The sequence below is a fragment of the Chamaea fasciata genome, unplaced genomic scaffold (assembly GCF_029207755.1).
Source record: "Chamaea fasciata isolate MVZ Bird 193981 ecotype frontalis unplaced genomic scaffold, bChaFas1.0.hap1 SCAF_20, whole genome shotgun sequence".
Classification (NCBI taxonomy): Eukaryota; Metazoa; Chordata; class Aves; order Passeriformes; family Sylviidae; genus Chamaea; species Chamaea fasciata.
The window spans coordinates 450,706-478,633 of NW_027094105.1; the positions used below are offsets into that span (position 1 = coordinate 450,706).

Genomic DNA, 27,928 nt, shown 5'->3' on the forward strand with positions numbered 1-27,928 from the left:
TCCCCGCCCACCGCCCGCAGATCCCTCACCGCTGCCGCTCCCCCCCTCCGCCGGTAGGGTCCAGGGACCCCCAGCCCCGCCTCGCTCTGTGTCCAGAGCCCGCGGGGGATCCCAGGGCCCCCCCAGCACCTGACGCTCCCGCAGTGACACGCCCAGGACACACAGACACGGTGGGGACACGGTCCTGGTGCAGCCCAACCGCAGGCGCTGGATATGGCCGCCGCGGGGCCCCCGGCGTTGGGGGGGCCCTGGGGCAGGCGCGGGGGCTCTGGGCGTGTGGCAGCCCGGTGGGCAGGGGTTGGGGGCGTGAGGGGCGTGCCCGCTCCGGCCAAGCGCCGCTCACTCGAGAGGGCTCTGCAGGGGCTCGCCAGGCTCTGGGCTCCAGGGCAAACTTCGGACTGTGCTCCCGTCACCCCCCGTGCCGGCCGCCCGCAGCTCCCTCCCCTTGGTGTAACAGCCGAGGGGGTTCTGACAGGACAGCGCGTATCTACACAGGGGATGTCCCCCGCCCTGCGTTCACATGATGTCGTCCAGGAGGTTAGGGCTGGCCACCCAGTCGAGGGTGCGAGGTTCGGAGGCTGCCATAATCATGCACATGAACTGTTTGCCCGTCCTCTTGTCGATGGGGTAGATGGTGGTGGGGGTGAAGCGCTTGTTGCTCTCCACGAAGTCGCAGAGCTGCTCGTAAACAGCGGGGAACTCGTGCCGCAGAAAGACGCCGCGGATGCGCAGCTCCCGCTGGATGTTGATGAAGCAGATCTCCCGTGCCTTCCGGCCTTCCTCCCCCTCCTTGTCGATGTCCGCCGTGCCGGGCGGTGGCGTCAGGATCAACGTTTCCATGTCCCGCTCCTTCTTCAAGATCTTCTTCTCGGGGCTGGAGGAGGCTAAGGCCACCTTGGCGTATTTCCTGACCGTCGGCACCTGTACCTTCGGTGATGGCCTCTCCGGCACTTTCTGTGTGACGGCCACGGTTACATTCAGCAGGAAACATTCGTTGGGGTCGTACTGGTTGCCTGTCTCCCGCAGTTCCTGGGCATACTCCCCCAGGTTGTCTGAATAGCTGTCCAGCTCCCGCAGGGACAGGTACGTGGGGGACATCAGCAGGCTCTCCAGCCCAAACTGGAGAAAGTTCTCAGCTGAGCCCGCATTGGGGAACCCCAGGAAGAGGACACCGCGGCCGCGGGAGAGGTATCCCACCTTGGCGATGCGCGAGAAAGCCTTGTGCACCTCGGTGTTCTCACGGCAGAACTGCAGGACATGGCGGCAGACGCTGCCCACCCGCCCATAGACGCAGCTGGCCTTGTGCGTGTCCCAGTCCTCGCGCCGACAGTGCCGGGAGCAGTAGTAGGTGTAACAGCTGTGGCACGATTTGAAGTAGAGGCAGGCATTGAACATGGTCTCCGTGCGCCGGCACTTGGCATTGGAGCACATCATCATGTCGTCTTCCTCAGCACTCAGGTCGGGCGAGCAGTTCTCCGGTGACTTTTCGAAGGGGCCAGTGGCCGGAGGGGCGGGTGGGTGGCGCGGGGTGCCGGTATGGGAGCTGAGGCCCGGCTGCTCCTTTGTGGGTCGGGGTCCCTCGGGCACGTTGTGAGGGATCTGCCTGCCCTCGCTCCGCCGGGGGGGCCCTGAGGCGCTACTGCTCAGCAGGTGCTTGAGCTGCTCCGCAAGGCTGTCCCTGTCCCCTGCGCGGTGGCCTGGTGCCGGCTTGTAGTCAATGACAAGATCAGTGATGAGCTCGTCCAGCTGCTCCAGGCTGCGCTGGCGCCCCGAGCCGCTCTCTCTGGAACTGGGCTGTGGGGCGCAGGGCACAGCGTAGGGCCCGCGCTCCCGCCCCCCATCCAGCATGTCCCAGCTGGCCGAGCGCCTGTCGCCTCGGCCCAGCCCATCGGCGCGGATGTCGTTGTCAGTGATGGTGATCTCCGGTGTGACGTACCAGGAGCGGCCTGGGGGCCCGCGGCTGCCATCAGCGTGCACCCGCTCGAGGATGGAGCTCTCGGAGAGGGACAGAGCCGCGTAGCGCTTGGGCGAGCTCGACAGGTTGATCACCACAGGCTGCCGGCGCTCCTCGGGTGATAAGGCACGGTGCTGTTCTTGAGCGAGCAGGTTCTCATAGCTGCGCCCACGCTGCAGGGCCTCCTCCCTGCGTGCCGCTGGTGCCAGGATGTTATCCCAGGATTTGGAATAGTGCTGGGTCTCCCGGCCCAGCCGTGGTGGAGTCATGCCATAGCTAGCATGCCAGGAGGAGAACATGGCCTCCCGCCCCGCCGGCTGCGGGGAGAAGCGTGACAATTGCAGGCTCTGGTAGGGCAGCGTGGCCCGCTCAGGGCAGTACCAGTCCCCGAAGTGCAGGGGCTGAGCGCTGCGGGGCGGGGGGCACGTGCGCGACAGCACCTCCCGCTCCCGGTACTTCCCGTAGTCCTCGGCATAGAACAGCCGGGCGGCGGAGCCGAGGGCTGGGTATGTCCGAGAGTCCTCGGCGTAGAGGGTTTTGACAGGGGTCCCACGTGGGGCATAGAAGCGGGGCTCATCCCCATAGAAAGTGCGGGCAGGTGCCTCCTGCACCGGGTAACCCCGCGCCTCCTCCACGTACAACGTCCGGGGCGGCATCGTGTGAACAGCAGCCTTGGCCGGCTCCTCGCTGTAGAAGGGCTGGGGCACGGCGTGGCGGCTGGGGTACGGGTAGCTGGCGTAGCCAGAGCTGCGGAGGGGCATGGCAGGGCTGGGGCACCGCGCTGACTCCTCTGCATAGAAGAACTTGGCTGGGACGCCGGGGGCCGAAAAGGTCATGCAGCCTCTGTCGGGGTACTCCCTGAATTCCCGTGAGGCTGGCACAGGCACTGTCTGGTACGCCAGTACCCGGGGGTCTGCCTCGTAGTACTCACCAGGGTAGGGCAGCAGCGGGGGATCCCCGCTGTAGGAGTCGCTGGGGGTGGGCGTGCGAGTCGTGGATGCCTGCCGGCTCCCTGGCACGGTCAGGCTGCGGGCGGCCCCCGGGGTGCGGGGCCAACGCGGCAGCTCCGGACGGTTCGGGGCCGCCCGCAGGCTCCGCGCCGTGTGCACCAGCACTGCCTCGTCCGGCTTGATGTCCACTCGGCACTTGACGTGGGGGCTGGCCCCCACCTTGGCCCCCGGCCCTTCCTCATAGCAATTGCTGCCCAGGCAGAGCGGGGAGATGCGGCTGACGCTGCTCCGCTGCGGCTGCAGTTTGATGGGGTGAACCTCGTTGGCCAGTGCCCGCAGCGGCAGCGGGCCCTCGCGGCGCGGCGAGGGATCAGTGTGGGAGGACTCCCGAGCCACCCGCAGCACCTCCCGCCCACGCCGGGCTGGCGGCGGTGATGCCACCCCAGTGATGGGCACTGGGGTCAGGGTGGACTTCACCCGTGGGGCACTCTTGGAGCGGGCTCGGCGCTTTGGCTCGCTCCGTGGTGCGGGGCCTCTGCCGCTGTAAGGGTCTGGCTTCGGCGGCGCCTGCCTGCCCGGTGGCCCCGGCGTGGGCTCGGGCACGCCGGGGCGCGGGCAGGCGCGCTCCATGGCCGGGGGGGTACCCAGCTCTTCCAGCGACTCGATGAAGTCGAAACTCCTGCAGTGGCGCTTGTTGAAGGGCTGCGGCTCGCGGGACAGGGAGGAGGACATGGAGGCGTCACATTGTGCCAGGGGCTGACAGACAACGGAATCCCCAGGGGCTGCTGTCGCCACCTTGATGTCTTGGTACACCGTGGACACCAGGATGTCAGGTGGGTCTGTTCGTGTCATCTTAGAAGCGACTCTTCTCCTGCCAGTTCCCTGTCACACAGCCTCAGAGGACGGTAGCCCACCCTGCAAGAGAACACATGAGGTGCCTGAATCCTGGACTGACCTCGTATCAATCCCCACAGCTCCTGGCTCAGAGCTGGGGATTGGCCATCTCTTCAGAAATGAAGGTTTGAGGGCATCCCAGCCTCCACTGCTGCTGTTGGTAGTCAACTGAAGGAAGAAACTGGAAAAAGTCTCCAGATCCAGGGTGCAAATCAAAGAGTGGCTGGCAGGACACCCATGGGGGCAGCCAGGGAACTCTGCATACCAGCTCAGCACAGCGAGAGAACACAGAGTACTGTGCCCTCTTCCTGGGCTGTAGGACACAGGGACTGTCTTGCAGAATCACATGAATTGGCAGCTCTGAGCAGGGCTGTGGGGGTTCAACACCACGGTTTTCCATGGGGAGTGTGTGCTCAGACCTGGTGAGAGCACCAGAGTGGTGAGGGGTCTCCTGGGACCATGTGTACCCATGTCCCCAGAACCAGCACTGTAGAGGGGAAGAGGGCCCAGGGACAGGCACCATGAGCACCCACCATGGTGGCTGGGAAGCCCCCACAGTCTGGGGCTCTGTAGGAGGCAGGAGCCACAACCCCTCCCTGTGGTGGCTGCACCTACTGTGGCCCACAAACACTCCTGTGGGGGGATCACAGTGCTGGCTACACAGAGTTGCATCACTCCCTGAGTCTTTCAGACCAGAGGTGGCCCCAGGGGTGGCAAAGGGGTGCTGTGTTGGGTGCCCCAACACACATGTCAGCAGTGATTCCTGCATCACCTCCCTGTGCCAGAGGAGGTGTGCTGGCTCAGTACCCACTGGCTTTGTTGTCTTCTGTGTCCCATAGCTGTGACACGTCCCCTGGGCTGGAGAGCAAGTGTGATGGTGGCTTCAGTTGCTGTGGGACTTGGGGTCTGACATCCACTGTGTGCCAGCACCAAGCAGCCCAGTGCTCTGGGACAATGCTGTTGGGTGGCCAGGGTGGGCAGAGTCCCCAGCCACAGTGTGACACAGCTGTGTGACAATGAGGACATCAGCACAATATTTCTACAGTGCATGGAGGGGGACAGAAGAAGGGGTCTGCCCACAGGGCTACGTGGGTTGTAGCACTGACCTTCCCCCACCAGCCCTTAGAGAGCTGCCGTGGGTTGCCACCAGCACCGGGGGACATGCACCTTCTCTGTCCACAGTGAGGACCCCCCCCCAGCTGTCACCTCACCACGTGCTCTGAACACTGTGTGTTGTGGCCACCAAGGTCCTGGGTGTGCTGGTTGGTGCAGGCTGCTCTGTGTTGCACTAAAGGTGGGGGGCCACTTGGCTTTAAAGAGCTGCAGAGGATCACAGAGAAGATGTTTCTTGGAGGAAAGGAATTGACTTTATTTAGCAAGAAGCACTGACTTCGCAGAGATAGGGAGGGGGCTTGGGTTCCTCCTCATTGCCTGCCCCAAGCTGGGGGGGGGGGGGGGGGGGGGCATGTGCCAGAGCTGAGGTTGACTCCAGTGGGCTTGGGGTGTCTGTCCTTGTGATGGGCTGGGAAGAGCAAGATGCCATGAGAAAGGAGATGGGGGTCCCAGTGCTTGCCTGCAGAGCTGGGAGGGCAGGTTTGCCCCCAGAGAGGTGGCCCAGCATTGGCTCTGCTGTGTTACAGTATGTGGGAGCTGTGCTGGATCTGGGAAGGCTCTGCACCCCACGCCACAGCATTGGTGACAATGGCGTTGGGAAGCCCATTCCTGTGGCATCAGGGTGGCTGATAGGCAGGGAACTGTAGTCCAGGGTCCTACCTGGTCCAGCAGCAGCAGTGAGGGGGTGGGTGGGCTGAGGTGGCCGAGGGGCCTGTGGCGGCTCCATCCCAGCACTGCAAAACAAACAAGGCAGGTGAGGCTCCTGGGGCACCCCCAGTGTGGTGGATGTGTGGCTGCCAGGTCCATGGATGCCTTGCGAGCACATGGAGCAGCCCAAGAGACCCCTGCAGCCACAGCCCTGCCGAACCAAAAAAGAACTGTCACTCAGCGAGGCCACTGTGCATATCCCTGTGCACTGGGAATGTGGGCGCTGCATCCCATGGGCACCAGTGTCTTCCACCCACCTAGCAGCACCCACCACTGCTGGAGCTGTGGAGTTGCCATGGTTTCTCCAAATTATTCCTCCTCTGCGAGGACAGCGTGGGTGATGACAGCGTGGGTGCAGGGGGAGGCTGCATGGGGAACTGGGGCTCTGTGGCAGTGCAGAGAGAGCAGAGTCCTCAAGGAGCTGCAGGAACCCTCTGCCCATTGAGGGGGGCAGAGCCATGATGGCCCCACAGTGCTGCCAGTGCCATTACCATCACATACTCACCGGCCTCTGACACTGACTCTGCAGGGAGAGGGTTTTGCATCCCCTCTGCTCTCCAGCCTCCCAGTTGGTGGGCATCCGGTAGGTTGGATGCCCCCTTCGCCCCCAGCACTGCCCACTTTTGGCAGGCACCAGCCTGCCTTACCTGGGGTGCCCACACAGTGTCACCCCGTGGATGTGACACCTGTCGGCAGCACTTGGAGAGTGGCCAGTGCTCATGGAGTGGACGGGAGCAGTCCCCCGTGGGTCCTGCCCTTGCTTCGGGCACGGGCCCACGCGCTGCTCCCTCCGTGCCGCCTGTGAGCACCGGGCTCCAGCAGCACGAGGGGCTGGCCCGGGGGGTGACACTGCTGCCAGAGGGGCCCACGGAGGATGCCGGGAACTGGGTCGCTGCCTGCATGTGCCACGTGTGGGCTGTGCGGGGAGGGGTGTGGACCCCCTGCCACCGCACCCCACACTGCCTGTGCACTGCAGTGCTTTGCCTGCCCCATAACCACGGCAGGCACTCCCTGCACACTGCCCACACTGCCAGGGCACAGCCCACATACTGCTTGTGCTCTGCCCCGAGCTGCCCATACACACGGCCCTGCCAGTGCACGGCCTGCCTGTGCTGCCTCAGCACTGCCCAGGCACTGCCCACTCTCTGCCTGTCCTTGCACATGGCAAGAGCTGCTGCCTGCCCATCCTGCTCTTGGTGCCCTGCCGGGGCACTGCCCCGTGCACCCTTCCCGCACCCTGCCCACCCTTGCCCGCACACTGCCTGGGCACTGCTGCCCATCCTGCCCGCTCGCTGCCCACGCGCGTCCTGCTGAGCAGGCAGGAGCGCTGCAGCGGGTACGGTGCCTGCACGCTGCCTGCACATGCAGAGCGCCGAGCACGCTGCACTGCCCGTCCCCCGCAGCAGCCCCAGCACACTGCGCTGCACTGGGCCCACTGCCTGCACGGCCCTGGGGGCACGGCCAGCAGCACCAGCGCTGCCCCCAGCACTGCCCCAGCACTGCCCCGAGTGCTCCCCTGAGCGCACCTGTGGCCCCTGCAGCCAAGGACAGCATCTTGCTGCAAACGCTGTGCTCGAGCAGATGATGCTGGAGGTCCCACCAGCAGCTGCCGTGGGCGCAGTGTCTGTGCCCGCCGTGCCCTGGCACAGCCAACCCTGCTGCACACGGGGCCTGTGCACCGAGTGTGTGTCAGCGGGACACCCATGGCCGCCGATGCCTGGGCACTGCCTGCATCGGGAGCTGGCAGCCGCCACGGTCTGTAAGTGAGGGAGCCCACTGTCCTCCCCGCTCCTGCTTTGTATCGGTGGCAAATAGACACTCCCCACCCGTGCCACCCCCAGGATACACACACGGTGCCCTATGCCGCCCTGGCGGTTGCCCGCCCTGCACATCAGACAGCCTCTCCACACACCCTCTGTGCTCCCCAGCCCCGTGTCACAGCCTCTCTGCCCCGGGCACTGCTACATCGCCCCCAGTTCCTGTCCCAAGCCCGCCAGGCACAGATGGCTGCCAAACGCCGGAGGGGTCATCCTGCCGGGGGGAGCAGTACCCCCGGCCCAAGAGGGTATCTATCCCCGGTGCCGGCATCCAGGTCGGGGTGAACAGCACCCCAGGGTGCAGGGGACGCCCTGACCCCTGGCCCCTCTAGTCCGTCAGCCTGGGGGCCACCCGCAAACGGGCAAGGCCGGGAGGGAGAGGAGCCGGGGGCAACCCGGGAGGGCGAGTTGTGGAGCCGGGTGGACGGTGCATGGGGTGGCCCTCGCAGCAGGGCGGGTCTGTCCCGAGCGCTGCCGCAGACGCCGGGGCGGTGGCGCCGGCCACCCCCACCCTGCTGCGCACCGGCACCGGGCGGCACCGGGCCCGCTGGGCCGCGCAGGGCGCTGAGCTGGGCACCGGGGGGAGGGGTGAAATGGCCCGGCCCGAGCACTGCGGCGGGATGGGACGGAGATGAGGATGGGGCTGGGGCTGGGATAGCGGTGGAATGGGGGTGGGGATGAGGTGGGGATGGGGCACACGGGAGTATGGAGAACCCCGAAATACCCGTGCGATGGGGTGGGATGACTCGGCTCGGGAGCACGGGATGGGGATGGCCCCGGTGAGGCTGGAGGAATGGAGGGAGCACAGCTAGATGGGGACGGGGATATGGGGCACGCGACGATAGTGTGGGGAGCTTGGGCGTTGAGATGCCCCGGGAGGATCTCCGGGGGATAGGATGGGGATGTAGAACACGGGGCGGGGGAGGAGGGGGGGGCGGGAAGGGGGAAGATGGGATGTGATGAGATGCGAGGCGATGGTCGGGGGGTCGCGACGGGCTGGCCCGGTCGGAGGCCCCCGGGGGTAGAGCAAACCCCAGCCCCCTGCCCGCCACTCTCTTACCTGCTCCGCGCCAGCCGCTCTGGCGGCCCCCGCCGCATCCCCCAGCCGCCGCTGCCGCCTCCGCTGCGCTAGGCTGGGGCTGCCGCCGCCCCGGGGACCATGGCCCGGCTCCGCCTGGTCCAGCAAGGCACGGCACGGCGGGGCACAGCACGGCTCGGCCCAACGCTCTGCCGCCGCTTGTTTTCCCATAAATACGGCAGGCGGAGTTACCGGCGGGGCCGGCACCGGGACCGGAGCCTCCCCCGGCACCGCCCCCAGACCGGTCCTCATCCCCATCATCCCCATCATCCCCATCCCCATCATCCCCATCTCCATCCCCATCCATCTCCACTCCCCCGCCCGGCTCCGCTCGGCCCCGGTTCCCGGCCCCGCCCCCACCCCTTGCAGCATCCCTTCTTCTCCCTGGACCTCCGGGCAGAGTCTGGGGGCTCCCGGTGCCATCCCTCAGGGGGTTCCCCCACACCATGGGTGTGACTGTCCGAGGGACCCCCGGTGCCCCCGGGGGCACCCGGGCTCAGCCCGGCACCGTGTACTGAGACCCCACGGCCCCCGCAGGGACCTGCCCTGGCAACGGCAGCCCCTCAATGTCAGTAGCCCCCAGGCCTGCCCTGCCTGCCCTTGTCCCATCACCGTGGCCCTGCGCGGTGGCCGGCGCCGACTGGGCGGCGAAATCCCCTGCTAAGCTCCTCCATGAAATGGCCTCGTTTTCCCAGAGTCTCCGGGGCTGTCGCTGCCTGTGGTGGCCAGAGTCCACAGGGATGCTCAGTGATGGAGACAGACGAAGGAGGCACAGAACTGCTTCCGCCACACTCTGGCCTCAGTGTCTCCACCATAGCATGGCCCCTAAGTCACAGCTGTGGAAGCTGTGAAACACAGTTTCCCCTTGTCACCTCATTGAACCGTCCTCCACGGCCCACAGCTCCGGGAGCAGCCCCAGCACCTGTGGGTGCCCTGGCAAGGGGCCATGGCTCTGGGACCCACCGGTACCTGCCATGGCTCTGAGCCCTGATCTAAGGCTGCGGCTCTCCATGTGTTTCTGCATGGCAGGTGCACCCCGGGATTTGCTTCATTCAAAATCCCTGTAGCCGAAGACCCTTTCCTTCATCCACTGCAGCATCAGGAACAGCCTTCCACTGTTTCTGATGGTGCACCAGGCAGAGCAGTGACACGGGCCTGTGGCGGGCCGGCACTGCTGGGATTCCTGCAGGAATGCCCCTGGGAGTTGTGGGCATTGCTGAGCCCACTGGGACCAGCAGTATATTCCCTGGGGGCCGGGCTGAGCACCAGGAACTCATTGCACCGACGAGTGGCACAGGAGCTGGGGGAGGAGCTGGGAGCAGGGTCAGCCTGTCTCCGCTGCACACACGGGGCCAAGAGACCCTCGGGACTCCTGCACCATGTTCACATAGGCCCCATCACCGCCCCCCCCCCCCCCCCCCCCCCCCCCCCACTCCCCAGCACTTTCATGTTCCTCTCTGCAGGACACAGGGCTCCGGCTGCTGGTCCAGCTGCTCCCGCTACCCCCGTCGTCCTGCCCCCGCGGTCCCCGCCGTGCTGCTCCATCTGCTTCCGCCTGCTGCCAGCCCCGCGCCAGCCAGCCCCGAGCACCGCCGATGTGGCCGCTGATGCACGCCGGAGCACCGGGCAGGCTCCAAATCCCCCGTGGATGCAATCACCCGAACGATGCAAGAGCCCATCCCTGTGGAATGCAGAGTCCCGCACGGAGGAGTGTGCTGCCTTTAGGGCATCCGCTACAGTGCCACCCTCTGTCCATGCAGCTGTGGCCCTGGGTGACACCTGCATAGACTGAGATCACCTGTCTGTGCTCTGGAGTTGGGAGTGGCCACAGGTCTGAAATCAGGGAACAAATGGGCTGGACCGTGTCCCCCAGGCCCCATGGCAGGGGACAGTGAGACCATCTCCTCTCCGTGTGAGGCTGCTATTCCAGGCTGGAAAGTGCTTAAGGATCCAACTGGACCATGGGCAGGTCTCCACGCGCCGGAGATGGCAGCGCCATGTCATGTGCTCAGGGCAATGGGACTCTGGACTGCCTTCCCCTACTGCTCCTGCTCCTGCTCCTCCTCCTCCCCCTAGAGCCGGTGGCAGCCTGTTGCAGATGAGAAGATCCTCTTAAAGGAGGTCGGAGCTGAAGGCTGCAGTCATGCTGGCTGCTCAGGGTTGTCACCTGCCCTGAGCACGTGGCGATGCTGTTTCTTTGGGCTGTGACACCCAGGGTTCCCAATCTGTGGCACTCAGGCAGGGGAGGCAACCCCAGCCAACAGGAACTGAGAAGGGGTGAGTGGCAGGGCTGAGGGGCTGCCCCTGGCCTTGTGCCCACCACCCACAGGGGTGGCAGCCCCTCAGATGGAGGGGACCCCCTTGGCACAGCCATGTGGGCAGCAGGACTCAGCAGGTTGGGACGGAACTGCCCCCTACTCCTGTGTGGAGGATGGAGGTGTTGGGGCCCTGCCATGGCTCTGCAGGTCCGGGCTTGTCCCTGCCCCCTGTTCTGCCACGTGAGTAGCCAGAGGGATCCCACAAGCCTGGCTCCTGCAATCCTACAAGGAAAAGGCCAGCCTGGTGCCTGTCCCCAGGCAGGAGCACCTCCTGTCCCCTGTGTCTGGGCTGCCCCACTGTGGCTTGCTGTCAAGACCAGGAGCAGCCAAGCTGGGCCAGTGTGGGGGCGAATCCCCCTTTCTTTGGGGCCTTTGCCTCCTCAGTGCTGAGTCTTCCCCCAGACTCCACAGGGAGCAGAGCCACAATGTTCACTATGTCTCTGTGACTCAGTCTCCCCACCAGCCCCTGACAGTGTGTACCTGGCCAAAGTGTCTGCAGGTGACAGACTTAGTTCTGCTGGGCCCCATCCAAAGGGGAAACTGAGGCATAGAGGAACAACATGCCCAAAGGTCACCCTGGAGGTCTGTGGTGACTCTGGACACTTGGCGAGACCCAAAGCAGGACAGATCTCATCCTGGGAGGGACATAGGGGGGTCACACAGCTGGAAAGCTGAAGGGGGGGTGACCCCCCCAGCCCTCCCCAAAGAGCAATTCATTGAGGCCACACTGAGAGCTTGCTGTGAGATTTGACACTAACCTGGACACAGCATATTGGATTCCCTCATCCAGCCCCATTGTGTCCCTTGGTGCAGCTGAGACCAGGAATGGGCCACCCAACACGGGAGCCCCCCATGCCTGCCCCGGGGACGCTGACCCTGGTGGGGCTGGGCATGGTGGCAGAGGCCAGTCCCCAAACCTGCTGGGCTGGGAGCTCTCCTGGTCCAGCTCTCATGTCACACCAGGAACTGGGACTCGTAGAGGCAGAGCAATGAGGTCAAGGACAGGGGAGATTGGTGGGGACCACAGGGACATAAGTAGGGGAGCACAGCTCTGACTGGGCCAGGACAGAGAAGTTTTGAAGCGTTAGAAAGACCTTTCTGGGCCTTTGCAAACACTGCCAGGAGTGCCAGAGGCTCACCAGGAGGCAGGGATGGGCAGTAGCAGGTGGGCAGCAAGGGGAGGCCTGCAGAATAAAGGTTTTTCTCCAGGATGCCTGTGGCAGCAGCTGCTGCCCCAGCAGGCATGGAGGCCCTCCCAACACTAAGGCCAGCCATGGCACCAACTGTCCCTGGGCAGGTTGACCTGTCACCTCTGTGTGACAGCTGTGGAGGGACAGAGGGTCAGACCCCAGCTAGGGGGGGTTGACAGAACAGAGGGCTGGAGCCCCTCTGCTCTGGAGCCAGACTAGGAGAACTGGGGTTGCCCAACATGGAGAAGGCTTTGGGGAGACCTCAGAGCCCCTTCCAGTGCCTTAAGAGGCTCCAGGAGAGCTGGAGAGGGACGGGACACAGGGAATGGCTTCCCACTGCCAGAGGGCCCGGATGGATGGGACATTGGGAAGGAATTGTTCCCTGGGAGGGTGGGGAGGCCCTGGCACAGGGTGCCCAGAGAAGCTGTGGCTCTACCTGGATCCCTCGAAGTGTCCAAGGCCAGGCTGGACAGGGCTTGGAGCGGGCTGGGACAGTGGAAGGCGACCCTGCCCATGGCAGGGGGTGGAATGAAATTAGCTTTAATGTCCTTTCCAAAACCAGTTTGTGATCCCATGACCTGACCACAAGGCCCACTGTGGGTCAGTGGAGCCCATCCCCCTTGGAGCAGCAAGATTGCCATCAGAAATTCTGTCTATTGGTTGTGACACTGCCCAAAGGAACTTCTTGAGGCTGAGAGTCCTTGTCTTACTGGGGGAGTGATTGCAGATTCTGAGTTAGCTGTCCTAAAATCTTGGGAATTCTCAAGTCAGTCAGGCAGTAACAATTCCATCTGACATCATAAACCTGTATTCAAATGTTGGTGGAGCTTTAGTTGGTTTACCTGCTTTATAAAATAAATCTCATTTGAATATACTGTTTGTCTAAATTTTGTAAGATCCTGCGACCCTCTGGCAGCCCCAGTTGGGCAGTGGGACAGGGGCGCTGGTGTGGTTGATGCCGGGGGAAGAAGCCAACATGGCCCACTCTGAGAGAGCAAAAAGAGGAGATTCCTCAGAGAAACTCTGAAAGCAGTTGGAAAAATTGGTGTTGGAAAAATACCTGGAAGGACGTTAAACACAAGAAAAACCCAGTTTCCACCTCTGCCCTGTGCCGGGCGCGTTACTGAGGAACGGAGAGACGGCACATCCTTCCTGACGGGCGGGGCAGCCTGCCCAGCCCCGGGGCGCTCTGATGCCGAGCAGCCACCAGGTCCCCAAAAGGCCCAGCCTGGGGAGCCGGGGGCCAAGCTGTCCTCCCAGGGGTGCCCTTGCCAGCCCAAGGGGTGCCCGAGGCTGTCTGGGAGGGGGGTGGGACGTGTCAGACCCCGCCGGCAGTTTGGGACCCTGCCTCTCCCAGCGGTGGGATGCCCACGTTACCTTGGAAACAGAGGATTTCACGGCAGCTTGCAGTGCTGCTGCCTGCGGTGGGGGCAGAGGCCCATTGTCCGCAGCTGTCCCCGGCACGGCGATTCCCAAGCTGGACGTGCTGGGGAAGGACCGGGTGGCCCCGATGGCACAGCGGAGTGAGGGAGAGGCCGCGCAGCTCAGCACGGGGCCCGCGATGGGAAGTGACAGCGCGGCGCTGGCACCACCGGCCTCTTCCCGGGGCCACCTGCGAGACGGAGCCAGTGACAGGGCGATTGCACCCGCGGGGTGACGGCTGCGCCGGGAACGGGCTGGGGCGCGCCTCGATTCGAGCGTGAGCCTCCGGTGAGGCAGCTCCTGGCTCTCGTTCGCCTTCTCGAACGCAGCACGGAACGGGTCAGGTTGCCACCTGCAGTACCGGGAGGTGGTGCTGGGTCCGTGCCGTGCTCCCAGTAGGATGTGATTCCATGGGAAGAGGCTGCAGCTGGGGCTGGCCAGGCCTGTGGGCAGGAGGTGGGTGCTGGATCCCCCCCTACGGGTGCTACAGCCACCCAGGCGCTGGCGGGGGCTCCAGCACTGGGGGAACGGTGCGGGGCACCCCAAAATGGGGATGGGGGGCTGTGGCACCCAACTATGCCCACCCTGTGGGAAACGGGGCTGACTGGCACTCAGTGCCTCACCGTGCTGGGATTCGTGTGTGTGACGTGGGTGACTCTGGGAAATGTTAAGACTGCCCCACTCCCTCCCACGCTGCTTAATTCACAGCCGAGATGAATATTTGATCTTTTGATACCTTCTCCCGGGTTCTCTGCTCTCCATCCTCCCTTTGTGGGCAGCCACAGCGGGGGGCAGAAGGTGGGCACAGAGCACCCACTGCAGGACCAGCCTTGCAGGAGCAGAAGGGGTCTGGCAGCCATCCCACCCCTGCTCCTGGGGAAGGGCTGAGGACGGAGCAGCACAGGCAGGGCTGGGGGCACAGGGAGGGCAGGGCAGTGCTGCAGACATGGGCCTCTGTCCCCACCGCAGGCAGCACCACTGCAAGCTGCTGTGAAATCCTGTTTCCAAGGTAACATGGGGATCCCACAGCTGGGAGAGGCAGAGCTGGAATGGGATGAGATGCTCACTGCTGGCACCCTGCAGCTCCTGTCTGGGTGATGCTCTCCTTCTCCCAAGCTTGCTGGCATCAGTGTGATGCTTGGCTGGAGGTAGGAGGGTCTCTCCTCCTTCCAGCTTCTCTCCTCTTTTCCTCTCATCCTCTCCCTGCATCCAGCTCTGAACCAAGGTAGAAACCAGGCCCTGCTGCCCACCTTGGGGCCGGGGAGGGAGCTGGACCCTGCTCTGCAGGTCCCCTGGGCTGGGTGGTACCCAAGAGTGAGGTGGAGCCTTTTGAGCAGCTACTGAGAAGTCCCTGCCTGCAAAGAGCTGTAACCCCACATTCCTGTTGGGCTTCCTTGGTAAAGACCAGTTAGTCCCCAAAGGCTCGCAGGAAAGTAGTGTAGAGGTCAGGCCCAGGGCATCCATCTGCTGACTCACAGCAGGGCCACAGACAAACTCTGTTTCAGATACCCTTGTGCCCCACGGTGGCTGTGAGGAGGGATCTAGGTGTTGTCCTGCCACCAGTGCACTGGGCAAGGTGCTGAGCCTCTCTCCAGCCCCCGTCAGTGATGCCCCACAGCAGCCTGGTCACTTAGAACCTCCCATAGCTGCAGGGGTGCCCAGACACTGGTGACGGCCCCAGCAGTGGGAACCCATCACCTCACACCTGCCATGGAGCTGCTGCCTGCCAAAGACACGGAGAGGGATGTTTCTCCTGCCAGCTCCAGGGAAAAGCCTGCTCTTTCCCCAGCTGGCTGGCTCCCTCCTGAAGCCAGACTGCAGACACCAGCTCGGGCTGCAGCTGTGGCTGCTGCCCAGGCCAAGCCTCAGGCACTGGGAATGCTTTCCGTGCCATCCTGGAGCATGGAGGGGCAGGACTGACATCCCGCAGGTGTCCCCTCCCAGCAGGAGGCACAGCACCCCCCATCTGCCTCCCATCTCCCCTCTGTGCCGATGGAGAGCTGCACCACTCCTCCCCCAAGGCAGAGGCTGCCAACAACCTGGGGGTAACCAGGAGTTTTCGGGGTTCCCATGCTGGCTGCCCCAAGGCAGTATCCCCATGCAGCTCCAAGCAGAGCACACATGCACGCAGACACTCCTGCTTTAACCTGGAATGGAGCCCTGTGTCCCCACAGGCTGCCTGAATCCCCAGTTTAACTGACCCTGCCACACCTCACCCCACTGGGGTCTGCCTGAGCCAACAGGATTGCCCACGATGGCTCACTGAAGATACCAGAGGGTAATTCCCTCTGCTCAGCAACCACCCTGCCACGGGGCTGGGAGAGGAAGCCTGGATACTCACCATGGCACCCTTGGGCCAGAAACTTGCCTGAAACACTGTGGGTTGGTTTTGGAGGTAAACCTGTCAGTTAAAAAGGTCCAACTACTTGTCCTGGTATCTTTATGCAGCAGACTGAGCCAGAGCTAGATTAATTATATTATGCCGTGATTGAGGCTGTTGCTAGGCTATAGCCCTGGTCCCTAAACCCGTCCTACTGCAGGATTTCCTGACCATCACTCATCTGGCTGCTCTGGGGCATGCCAAAGGACAGGGAAGCACCATGGGCTCTCCAAGCAGCTGGACCCTTGGATGTGGGGACATTGCAGGCAGCAAATCCATCACGCCCCCAGCCCAGCCCCCGCCCAGGTTCATCCTGTGCCAGGGTTGGAGGCAGCCAGGTTGCCCCACAAAGCCTCCAAGAGCATTCAGAGCTTTACACATTAATTTCGTGTCCTGCTAAAATTCAAGTTCCAATGACCTTTTCATGTTCACTGCTGGAAGGAAGGAAGCAAATTCCCACCCTGGGCCTTGGCAAGCCAGGAAAAGACTCGTCATGACTTTATGAGAGCAACAGAAATAGAGCAAAGCTGCATCCCTCAAAGGGCACCATCAGGGCACTCCTTGCATGTGGCCTTTGTCATTGACCATGGGAAATGAAGAAGGCTGGGTGCCCTGGTGACACAGGCTACAGCTGTGGAAAAGGCCAGCCCATCCCAGGGTCAGTAGGAGAGGGATTATATGGGAATCATTAAGAACCAGCCCTGGCATGACCAGCTCCGGACTGGCATGACTACAGAGATGAACTCTGAGGGGAACTGGTGCCAAGAATGGCACAGCCAGGTAATGGCCTGGCCAGCAGGCCAGTGGTGGAGCAGGGACAGAGCCCCATTGGTAAAAGGCTGTGAAGAGGGAGCAGCACTTAAACAAGTGCCATGGCAAAATTCAGCATGAACTGTCCAGGAATAAATCTGGATGGCAGTGATCAGACAGCTCCTGAGCCCCAGGGCAGAAGGTGATCCGCAGTGATCATAAAATCATGGAGTGGTGTGGCTTGGAAGGGTCCTTACACATCAGCTGGTTTCAACCACTTGCTATGGGCAGGGAAACAGCTGGAGTGGGGGTGGCAGGAAGTGCAGGGACCTCTCTGCTTGTCCTGGTGCTGGTTCCCTCCCCAGGGTTTGACAGGAAGCCGCCACAGGCCAGGTATCAGCCATGGTCTCTCTGGCACAGGCTCCGCAGGGCTGGGGCACGTGGCTCAGCAGCTTGGGTCTCCTGCAGGGAGGGGTTTCGTGACAACCACTACGACAGGCCAATGTAAGGAAGAACTTTTTCAGCAGGCTGGGCCAGTCACTTCTGTCAAGGACACCTGGGCCATCCGGAGTGCAATGCTGTGCACACAGGAAGAGTCCTGGGGGCAGCAGGCACAGAACGGGAGGAGGTGGGCAGCTTCATGCCATAGGTGCAAGGCAGCTGGAAGGTCTCCCCAAAACTGGGCCCCAGCTGAGGAGCCACGAGGCTGTCAGGCAGGGTGGAGCTTGCCAAGCTCAGCTCAGGGTCAGTGTGCTCCAGAGTCTGACTGCATCCACTGTTCCCTCACAGCACCCACAGATCATCACATCACCCACAACCCCTCACAGCACCCACTGTCCCCTCACAGCACCCACTGTCCCCTCACAGCTCCTCACAGTCCCTCCCAGCAGCTGCATTGTCCCAGCTGGGAGCTGCCAAGTGACAACAGCTGTGAACTGTCGCACTGGCACACACTGGGTTGTCCCACCCCAGGGATGGGTATGGTAAGGAATACTCCCCAAATAAACACCTGAAGAGAACGGGACAGCACCTGGGCCATCCTGGCTGGGAAGACACAGTGAGTGAGAGCAGGGGCCCTTAGAGTTCTCTCCTGGCTTATCCCGAGTGCTCTGGCTCCAAGCTGGCACAGTGGAAGGCAAGACACTTTGGTGGCCCTGGAGATAGATCCCAGGCAGCCAGGGAAGCAGGCACTACCCTGTCCCTGATGGATGAGGCTCCCCATGCTGTGCTAGGTAACCAGCCCCAGCCAAAATGCAGTGATAAATCTGCACTTTTCCCTCCTACTGCTCCAAACCCAGCCCCTGCAGCTCTGGCCAGCACTAGTTCCAAGAAACTGCAGCTCCTCAGCCTTAAGCTCTTGATTTTTTTTTTGGATGACTGATAAAACCAAAAGCAAATACCCTGGTACCTGCAGCGATGCTTGCAGTAACTATTTATATCATTGTGATCCTGCAGAAGCTTCCCCATAATGACAGGCACGTACATACTTTTTATATTTAGCTTCTTTGAAAGGATGGCATGGGAAAGCCTGGCTCAAACAAGCCTATTTCCTTCTCCCCTCCCTCATGCTTTCTGGCTCTGCATCACAGCTCACGCTGTAGCCCAAACCAGTTCAAATGGAAGGAGGTGTCCCTGCCCATAGCAGGAGGCTGGAGTGAGATGAGCTTTAAGGTCTCTTCCAATCTAAATCAGTCTGGGATTCTGTGTGTATTATAAAAAGGGTCTTTTTGCTGCTCTTCCCTTCCACGCTCCCACTTTACCCACAAGGTGGGATTTCTCTGGCCTTGCTGCAGAAGCCAAACCATGCCATACACCCTCCTGGGGCCCGAGTGTAAGCAGAGCCAGCTCGCGCATCTGCTTTTCTCTTCCACAGGGGTATTTTGGAGCAGAATGAGTCATCTTTGCTTGTGTTTGCCTCAGCTCCTTGTGCTGACAAGCTGCAGGGAATATGGAGGCTCCTACGGCAGCAAACCTGGCACAGGAGCCAGACACACTGAGACCAGCACCGGTGTCAGCAGGGACTGCCCACCAACCAGTACAGCCCCCCGTACCCACACCTGACCAGAACCCCCGCTCCCTCTATGCTGTGGGAAGCAACAGCTCTCTCACGGCAGACATCAGTTTCGGGGAAAGAACTCATGGTTTTTATGTTCAGCTCTTTTTCGGAATGGTTTTTAATTCAGCACCCCATCCTGCAAGGTGTGGTAACACAGCAGCACAAGGAGGAACATGCAGCTCCCGAGCCCCAGGCACGGGGGCTCTGGGGTAGAAGATGTGCAGAGACAGGTGTACAACAGAGCTTTATAGTCAGAATGGACTGTACCAGGGTTTTTCGATGCAAAAATGGAACATGACCCAAAATCCTCATGGAACAGAAGCACTTTCCGGACTGCGGCAGCTGAGGCTCGAGCTCCCACCTGCCTCTGCCCAAAAGGGCTGCAAACCGGTCCCATCTCAATCTTCCTTTTCCTCCCCGGATTTGGAAAGTTTGAACTGTCCCATGCAATTCCCCTACAGTGCCAAGTGGAATGCTTGGAGGAGGCAAGGGATAATGGCAGACAGACCTGAACAACATACTGCTCATGCAGCAAAAACCCAGTTTGTTTTATAGGGAAATGGTTACAAGTGCATTTTGGGCGCAAGAAAAAGAAAAATGGAGCAGGAAATGCCTGCTGGTCAAGACAGCTCTGGAGTGGTTAATGGATCAAAAGAACACATTGCTTTATAGGGATGCAGAAGGAAACTCCAGTTTGGATTTCATGGCTGACATTTTACAACAGAAAGGGGTGAGGGAGAACAAAACCAAACCTCAAATCAACTTACAAGCAAGAGGGGAATGTAACACGCAGAACCTGGAGGAAGCTTTACTGTCTGAGTTGAGCGAGGGACCCCAGATCCAAACCAGGAGGGGCACAGAGAACTGACCAGCTCCATCAAACACAGGGGCTGCTCACAGACACAGGTGAGTGCCAAGGGGTGGCTGTAGTGCCTATCCAATGGCTGCTGAGCAAGTATTAATCCATTGGTTTAAGTTCAAAGCAAAAACTAGAAGTCTTCCCAAACTCATGGGACAGAGGAGGCTCTCTGCTTGGGCCAGGAAAGGCAGCACACTGGCTGGCTGCAGGATGGACAGAAGCTGGAGCAGGACGGACGCTGCTGAGCTGCACTGCTGGTCCCTCTCGGCACAGAGCAGCAGACGGGGTTTACAGCCTGACTGAAAAATGCCTGAGAAGCAAATGTCTTGCCATACCAACACTGCCCTGTTGCCAGTTCTGAAGCTCTGGATATCTTCATTTCCACATGGAGTCATGTCCCTGAGAGGTCCCAGCAGCAGGGGATTCTGGAATATGCAAATTCAAGGGTGGGAAATGCAGAAAAGCACTGATTTTTCTCTCTCTTTCAGGTTGCTTTGCACTTTTCATTGTTTTCCCAAACTGCATAGCAGCTTACATGTAGTGTCTGAGACACTGGGGCCACGGAAATCAATGGGCTTCATGAATTCCAACAGCAGCACCAGTGAGGGCTAATTAAGCTGCTGTGCAGAAAGGTCCCGTTCAAAGGACTTCAACAATCACACACTCTCTCTCTCTCACACTGTCCCTGTGCCTGCTGCTTTAGAGAGCTGTACCATTGCATGATCTGATTGACTTAAAGCTCATCAACTGCTGCGTGAAGCAATGGCCAATATCACCTTTCTCCTTAAAAAATAGGAAGGATAAGAAGACTTGAGACAGTTGAGCACGATGCATTCATGCGGCATGTTTTGTTGCACTCCTCTTAACAAGACAGGAATTTCAGGTGTGCAGGAGTGGAATGCAGCAGGGACAGAGCAGGAAGCAGGTCCCCTTGCCTCACAGCCTGCCAGTGACCTGATGGGGCACCTCTGGAAGGAGAAAAACCAACAGCCCGACAGCAGGCCTGGGAGCCATGCCCTGAACCTTCCCTTGGCTCACGTACATCTCAGCTGGGTTTTCTTTGTGTAACGATGCACCAGAGCAGCACACACAGATGTAAAGCTTTTGTTTTGCTCTCTCTGGTTTGAGAGACTATACAGCAAAAGGCTAAAGCTTTACACATCTGTGCCTGTCCTGGGGTGACTCGTCAGAGAAGATGGAGACAGTCATGGTGCAGAGTCCACTTGTAGCCAAACTACAGCTCCTCGTAGTCCCCCCCGCCCTGTGGTTTGCTCATGCCGGCTCCTCCTCCACCAAGAAAAGCCTCAAGTTCATCTATCTCGCTGCTTTTGTCCTTGCTCTTCTTTTTCTTTTTCTTCTTCTCTTTCTCCTCTTTGCTCTCCTCCTTCTCTTTGCTCTTCTTGTGTTTGCTCTTCTTTTTCACTGACTTGTCCTCTTCCTGCAAAAAGAGAACATTTTTATTAGCAAATGCTCTGAGTGTGCCAATGACCCAGGATGTGCTGCCCTGACACCTGGCTCTGAAGAATGGTTTGGGCTGGAAAGCACCTAGTCCAAACCCCATGCAATGGGCAGGGATGTCTTCAACTGGATCAGGACTCTTACTCAAGTTGAAGCACCAAAGGCCCTTCTGCGAGTTTGGACAGAAAAGCAGACAGACCATTTGGGTTATACGGGGCACTGGTCTGTCAGTTTGTGCCCAACAATACCACGGTACTGGACAGGCTTAAATGGCACAGCAAAGCCTCCTGCAGACTTCCCTCACTATCCCTGAGATGTCTGTTGTGGGCATCCCTCTGCTTGAAAAATTGTGCTATGAACACACAGTCCAGCAGAGAGGCACTGCTCTGCCTCATCCTGTATTTTACAAACTCACACACTTCAAGTTCAACTGCTCTACAAGCTCGCTTTGAAGTTCAGTGGTCAGCAGAGCCAAGGTGCACAGATCAGAGCTGCAGGATGTGAGCATGGAAGGGAGTCCACCAAGTCCCAGGAGGACACCACAGAAGGCCACCTCTGTTCTGGGCAGGTGGGTAACATGGCAGATCTGAGGAATTAAACAGTACCTCTTTGCTTTTCTTTTTCTTCTTCTTTTTCTCCTTAGAGGCTTGTTTATCTGTTAAAACAGAAAAGCCCCCATTGCATTTAATCAATTTAAATTATAAGAGCTGCAATTCTGCCCCGGCCCCATTTCTGAGAACAAAATGCTCCATCCTGGGCATCCACAGGCAAAGGCAAGGCCAACACCCCAGGCCAAACTGTGCCCCTTTGGGAATCAACACAGGCCCCAGCACTCACACCCTGACTCAACCATATCTGTCGTGTTTAATTATGAGCATAATATGATCTGTGTGATCAACACTGTGTCACAGCTACTAAGAAATACATCTAGAGACTAGCTCTACAAACTGGTCCGAAGGCCACATTTGGGACTGGATTGTTATTTCCAGAACTGAAGAAGAGCTCCTGGGAACAGTTCCCCTCTGAAGGAAATCCTCCCAGGCATCTTCTCTGAGGACAACTGAGGACGTGGCATCAGCAGATGGGATACCCCGGCAAGCCAACACTCACTGCTGCTCACACTGTGTATAAAAATTACATCCCCAAAGCATTCCTGCTGCAGCCCTGCTCCACAGGGGTGAATAGTTTCACACTATCAAATGAGTCCCAGAGTCCATCCCTGTCACATGTGTCTCACATAACTATTGGTGATGATTTGGCTGCTGAGTGTCCACTCCCTTTGCACAAAACTTCCTTGAACAGGGGAGTACCTGCTTGGCTGCTTCACAAGAGACTTCATGACAGCACCACTTCTCACATGAGCTGTTTGACTGTCACTCTTACCTACACATGCCTTTTTCCTCAGCTGATGTGTAAATGCAGCCATCGAGAAGCCTAACTGCCAGTCAAGCTCCAATCACTGACAACTGAGAGATAGTTTTATATTTATCACCAAAAGTGGAGATAGGAGGAGCCCATGTTTAATTATTTAAGAATCTAAACTGAAGTTAAATTATTGACCTGGGCCTTTGCAGATGCACTTACAGCTATTTCAAGCTCTGCTGTTCAGCAGCTCAGAGTGACAAGCTGATGGAACCATGGCAGCCTGTGACACCTTCTTCACACTTTTGGAACAGCTATTCAAGGAGCTCTCTCTGGTGCTGCTTACAGCTTTTTTCCTTCCTTAAATCCTTAACTTCCCATCTTTTATGCTGACATCAGGGCAGGTCTATAGGAAGTTGCTTTGCAGTAATGCCTAGACAGCAGGAATTATTTGCATGAGTAGGACTTGTTCCCTCAGGGAATAGGGGGTGAAAAATAAAGCCTGAGGAATGCTTAGGTTGTGATTAGGATCCCATCCCATTTTTCATAAAAACAGAAGAGGAAATTGGCAGGGTATGTTAGAGCATTTTGTTCAAGATGATCCAAATTCTGGAGGGGGTGGACACTGCACTGCAATGCTGAACACCACTTCCCAAGCACACAGGGCTAAGCAGGAAGGCTTACACAGCAGCAGCTTGTGAAAGATGTGCTTCTGCTTGCAGCTGGGACAAAAATAACCCATGGCTGGTGCCAGGGACAAGCCAAGTTCTCCTCCTCATGGGGAAAAACTTAAAAGCTATTTATGCTGTGCTTAACCAGATTACAGACTCACACAGGGCACTGCATGAAGTTAGAGGGTATTTTATTTAGTGCAAATTGGTTTGCTGACACCTAAGAAAGACTCTGGAAAAAAACAGATGCCTGACACACAAAAGCAGCAAGAGTGGAAATAATATGTGAGCTTTACCTTCCTCGCTGCTCTCCTTGGGACCGGCTTCTTCCAAACCCAAACCAAAGAGATCTGACTCATTTTTCAGTTTAAAGGAGGGGACTGTCGATTTCACAGGTTGGGGTGGCTTTGCCAGCGAGGTATCATCATCAGATATTTCAGAGAGATCTTCCCGCACTGGGAATTCATCCTAGAGATGAGCAAAGGCAGACAACACTGACAAATGCTTCAACCAAAATCTCTAACCATTTTGCACACAAAAATGTCAAGACGTCAGCAGGTGGGCAGGAGGGAAGGAAATGGCAGCTGAATGGAGCTGTTATTGACTGGAAATCAATGTCCTGGATCTTATGAGCTCTAATTTTTGCCTTGGTAAAATGCCTCAGTTGCACTGGTACTGGAAAGGGTGTTCTGAGAACTTCACACTGGGGCTGCTGAAATCAAATTCACAATATAAAGGGATTAAATGAGACCTTCAACTCTGTTATCTCACCAGCATCAGCTTTCTCCTGCCCTGGGAAGGCACCTCTGCTCTGGGAAAATCCAGTCTAATAGACTGAAAACTCCCCTCCAGCCCTGAGTGGCAAATGCATTCTGCTGTGCAGCTCTGTGGATCTCAGGTGCCAGGGGCAGCAGGGCTGAGGAAGCAGAGTGTGTCTGCAGAATAATTCCCTTCATGAGCAAGGTCAAAGAAACTGGGACAACAGCCCTTTCTACAGGATTCCAGAATGATGCAAACAGAGGGAAACCCCTAGAAGCAAACATCAGGAGCACCCCTGAACAGCCACTGCCTATCCCAAATCACTGCTAGCACTGTCTAGAGATTGCTCTGCAGGTTTTGAGTACAGGTCACTGAAATCAGGGATATCTCAAGCCATGCACCAATTTCTGTGACCAGTTCAGAGAAGAGGGGCAGAAGTGTCTTCTCCACCTGTTAATACAGGCCAGGGGTGAGGGGACTCCTGGCGTATTCGTTTTAGCAGACACCTGCTGGCACATGCTGAATGTCACAGACCTTACAGCTACCTCTGCTGTCCTGGAGTGTCCTTCCCAAGCAGACCTTCCTTCTTCCCTTTCAGCTCTGCCAAGCAAATTTTGTGATGGTCTTTTTATTGCTGCACTGACTACAAGGAGCTCACTCTTTCTGGCAGAGACACCCTTCTGCATGTTAAAGTTCACGTGAAAACCCAGGAGCTTTGCATTTTGTACCTCCCACACTGCTGGACTGGCTGAGTGTAAACAGCACAGTAAAACAAAAAAGCACAAATCTTGTTTATGTTTGTAAACACAAACCTCCTGTCAGGGAAGGTCTAGGCTGGAGATCAGGGAAAGGTTCTTCCCCCAGAGGGTGCTGGGCACTGCCCAGGCTCCCCAGGGAATGGGCATGGCCCCAAGGCTGCCAGAGCTCCAGGAGCCTTTGGACAGCGCTGCCAGGGATGCCCAGGGTGGGATTGTTGGGGGTCTGTGCAGGGACAGGGGCTGCACTCGATTCTTCTGGGTCCCTTCCAACTCAGGGTATTCTATGCATATGGTGTTCTTGCTGCCACATGGCTTCCACACTCAGAGCATTGCTGGGCTTCTGCTCATACCAATCACTGCAGTTTGCTTAGCACATGCCTTGCTGTAGCTACTGCTGAGGTAGGGGAGAGCAGATGAAGGCTCTGCTCAGGGAAATGCCTCAACCCTTCCAGCTCAGCTCGGGACAGCTCACAGCAGCATGGGCTTGTTATTTACCATTTTTTTCTTCTGGCTGTCAGAATCCTCACTTTCGAAGTCTGGGTCATCCATAACAAATGAGAGCATCTGAGTAGCTATTGGTCCCTCTTGATCACTGTCAGACTCCTCAGGCTTCTCTTTGACCACTTTCTCCTTGGAGGCAAGTCCTTTGCTTTGGGCAGCGGCCTTTGAAGCCTGGGCTGCTGCTGTGGGGGCAGCAGCAGGAGCTGCCAGGCTCACGTTGCCCTTGCTGCTGCTGTTTCGTTCAGACCCAGAACAGGGAGCTAAACTGTCAGGAGGCTTCGGGTCAGCTGCTTTGGTCAAAATTGCTTCATTCTGGGGTTTCAGAGAATTTCTGGAAGACCTGAGAAGAAACAAGTTGTCAGAGCCTGTCCACCCCTATTCTATGGAGCAAGGCACAGTTAACAGCTGAGCTTGCCTTAGGGCTGCATCGTGCATCCCACTGGGAAAGGCAGTGCATCCCATAGGGGTATGGGGTCAAACATCACTCAGTCTGAGGATAACCCTCGTGTCCCTAACCCTTACCCTCATCCCACAGGATGTGATATGTGGAGAACATGACTCAGCTCATTGTTCCCCAGCACAGGGTGTGGTCAGGGACTCCACTCCCTTCACCCAAGACTTGAGTCCTGTCTCCTCCTCATACCACCACAAACAGCCACTCTGGTTCTAAGTTCCAGGCTCTTGTTCCATTTTGAGGAAAAGCAGGCAGATACTCCCACGCAGAACTGTCCCAGTGGCACAGGAGTGCAGTGCTCCAAGGCATGGGGCAGGACACACCACACACAGAAATTACACATACAGCAACTACAGCCCTGGCTCACAGCTGAAGGATAGGCAGACAGAGACAACCAAGACTTCCCAAAGGCCACACAGAGTCAGTGGCAGGATGGAGGAGAGGTCCAGGTTTGCCAGCACATCCCCACACTTCAGTCTGTGCTCTGTACCTTTTTTTTTCCTGCTCTGTGTTTTTGTCTCCATCAGATATGAGGATGACCTTAGAGTCCTTCACCTCTTCCTCTTCCTCACTGGAGAGGGTGATGTTCTTGCTGGGCACCCGTTCTGCTGCCAGCATTGGTCTGCTGGGGATTTTGTCATCCAGATCCAGGTCGTCTTGGAAACCTGCCACCATGGGGTTCCCTCCAGGCGCCTCTCCATCGCTGCAACACAGAGAATGATAAGACACAGCACCCCAGGAGGTGCTGGACAGACCTGCCTCCCCCTGCACAAAGACTGAGACTGGCACGGCTTGTCCAGCCAACTTCAGGGGAGATGTCCCCAGCCTGGAGCAGCTGATGATTAAAGGGCTGGAGCACCTCTGCTCTGGAGACAGGCTGAAAACAGGGACAGTAGATGTTAGAACCCCTTCCACTGCCTAAAGGGGCTCCAACAGAGCTGGAAGGGAACTGTGAACAAGGGCCAGGAGGGACAGGATGAGGGGAATGGCTTAAAGCTGAAGGAGGGCAGGGTTAGATAGGATATCAGGAAGGAATTATTCCCTGTGAGGGTGCTGAGGCCCTGGCACAGGTTGCCCAGAGAAGCTGTGGTTGTCCCTGGATCCCTGGAAGTGTCCAAGGCCAGGCTGGGCAGAGCTTGGAGTAACCTGAGATAGTGGAAGGCGTCCCTGCCCATGGCAGGGGGTGGAACTGAATGGGCTTTAAGGTCCCTCCCAACACAAACCAGTTGTTGATTCTGTGATTTTGTGCACTGCCAGCCTTCCCTTGCCACTGCCCAGCTCAGGCTGAGCCTGGTCCCTGCAGGCTGCAGCAGCAGCACGAGCCCTGCACCAAAAGGGCCACAGCAGGATGTGTCACAGAGCAGCTGCTGCCCCTCAAGCTGGAAATGAGTGGCTGGAGAAGGTGAGCCTCAAAGGTACAGAGAAGCCTGTGGCCACAGCTCCATCTGAACATGGAGTTCCATCCACCATGCAAGGATCAGTCAGTCAAACCATGGGAACTGCCTGTCTTCATCCCCACATCTTGTAATTAAACCTTATCATACAATGTCAGTGCTATGGGAGTTCACTGGCACCTATTAGCTTCCTGGAATCATTTCTATTTCTGTGGTGCTCCCTGAAGCAGGCAGATACACAGACACCACAGCCAAGCTTTAACACTGCCCAAATTAAATTAACCTAAGTACACACTGCCAGAGCCGGGAGTCTGTCAGCCTCTCTGGATGTAGCACAGTTCTGTGTTCAGAGGCAGCTTGAGAGAGCTTTGCAACTGAAATTGACAATTCTTGTCTGAATGTCCCTAGGACTCAATTTTAACACTTTCTGAAAAATTTGCACGTGTCAGGAACATAGATATTTTCCCCAGGCTCAGTTGATGAGCCTTTGCCATCACCTTTCCTTGTTCTATTTGTTTCATCCACAAGAGATACCCGGCTCCTTCCTAATAACCCCACATAAAAGTCTCTGCCCTTTTAATGATGCACCTGGATTGTACAAGCACAGCCTTCTTTTTAAACAGACAAAAACTGTATTACAGCTTGGAACAGATTAGATTGTAGAGACATAAACAAAAGCCTAAAATCCTGTAACTGGAAGTAGGTGATGTTCCCAGTCACTAGCACAGGACAAGCATTAGAAGACAGTAGAGTATGGTGTGCTGGTGAGACAAGAAATTAAACACAGTGGGGATGATGGCAACTGCTCACTCTGGCTCCTCTGCATGGCTGGGTACTGCTTAACAATAGTTTTAAAGAGTTAATACATCTGCCAACAGACAATGGAGTTGTTTGTGACAATGAGATACCATGCCAATAACACCTGGCGCAGCACAGTGATCACAATCAATGCTTGTCTGGGCTGAAGTGCTAAGACCAGGGCCAGCATCAGCCCTCCCTCTGCTCTTGGCATGGACCCCTTTGCTCTCAGGAGCTGCTCTCAGTGCCCTACTGAGCAGGGCGAGGCTGCTGAAGAGCCCCTT

General features: G+C 58.3%; 2 protein-coding genes across 3 annotated transcripts in view; both read right to left on the minus strand.

Moving 5' to 3' along the window:
- Positions 1 to 86: 86 nt before the first annotated feature.
- Positions 87 to 8,781, minus strand: AJM1 (apical junction component 1 homolog). Of its 2 annotated transcripts, XM_066201106.1 has the most exons (3): positions 8,497 to 8,781; positions 5,572 to 5,645; positions 87 to 3,819 (listed from the first exon to the last, which is right to left on the minus strand). In XM_066201106.1, the coding sequence occupies exon 3, from the start codon at positions 3,754 to 3,756 to the stop codon at positions 517 to 519; it is 3,240 nt and encodes a 1,079-aa protein (XP_066057203.1). In that variant the 5' UTR covers positions 3,757 to 3,819; positions 5,572 to 5,645; positions 8,497 to 8,781; the 3' UTR covers positions 87 to 516. The 2 variants fall into 2 exon arrangements, with proteins under 2 accessions (XP_066057203.1, XP_066057204.1); XM_066201107.1 differs by lacking the exon at positions 5,572 to 5,645.
- A 10,376-nt stretch (positions 8,782 to 19,157) lies between these two features.
- RABL6 (RAB, member RAS oncogene family like 6) overlaps positions 19,158 to 27,928 on the minus strand; it is a 52,481-nt gene continuing 43,710 nt past the window's right edge. Inside the window, exons 11-15 of the mRNA XM_066201609.1 lie at positions 25,943 to 26,155; positions 24,993 to 25,338; positions 23,277 to 23,448; positions 21,553 to 21,602; positions 19,158 to 20,927 (exon numbers count right to left, since the gene is read on the minus strand). Coding sequence (XP_066057706.1) covers positions 20,724 to 20,927; positions 21,553 to 21,602; positions 23,277 to 23,448; positions 24,993 to 25,338; positions 25,943 to 26,155 — 985 coding nt within the window. The 3' untranslated portion in view covers positions 19,158 to 20,723. The remainder of the gene's footprint in view (positions 20,928 to 21,552; positions 21,603 to 23,276; positions 23,449 to 24,992; positions 25,339 to 25,942; positions 26,156 to 27,928) is intronic.

Bases quoted from the DNA above. Each gene is read 5' to 3' on its own strand.
- AJM1 (XM_066201107.1), bottom strand. From the start codon at position 3,756: ATGACACGAACAGACCCACCTGACATCCTGGTGTCCACGGTGTACCAA.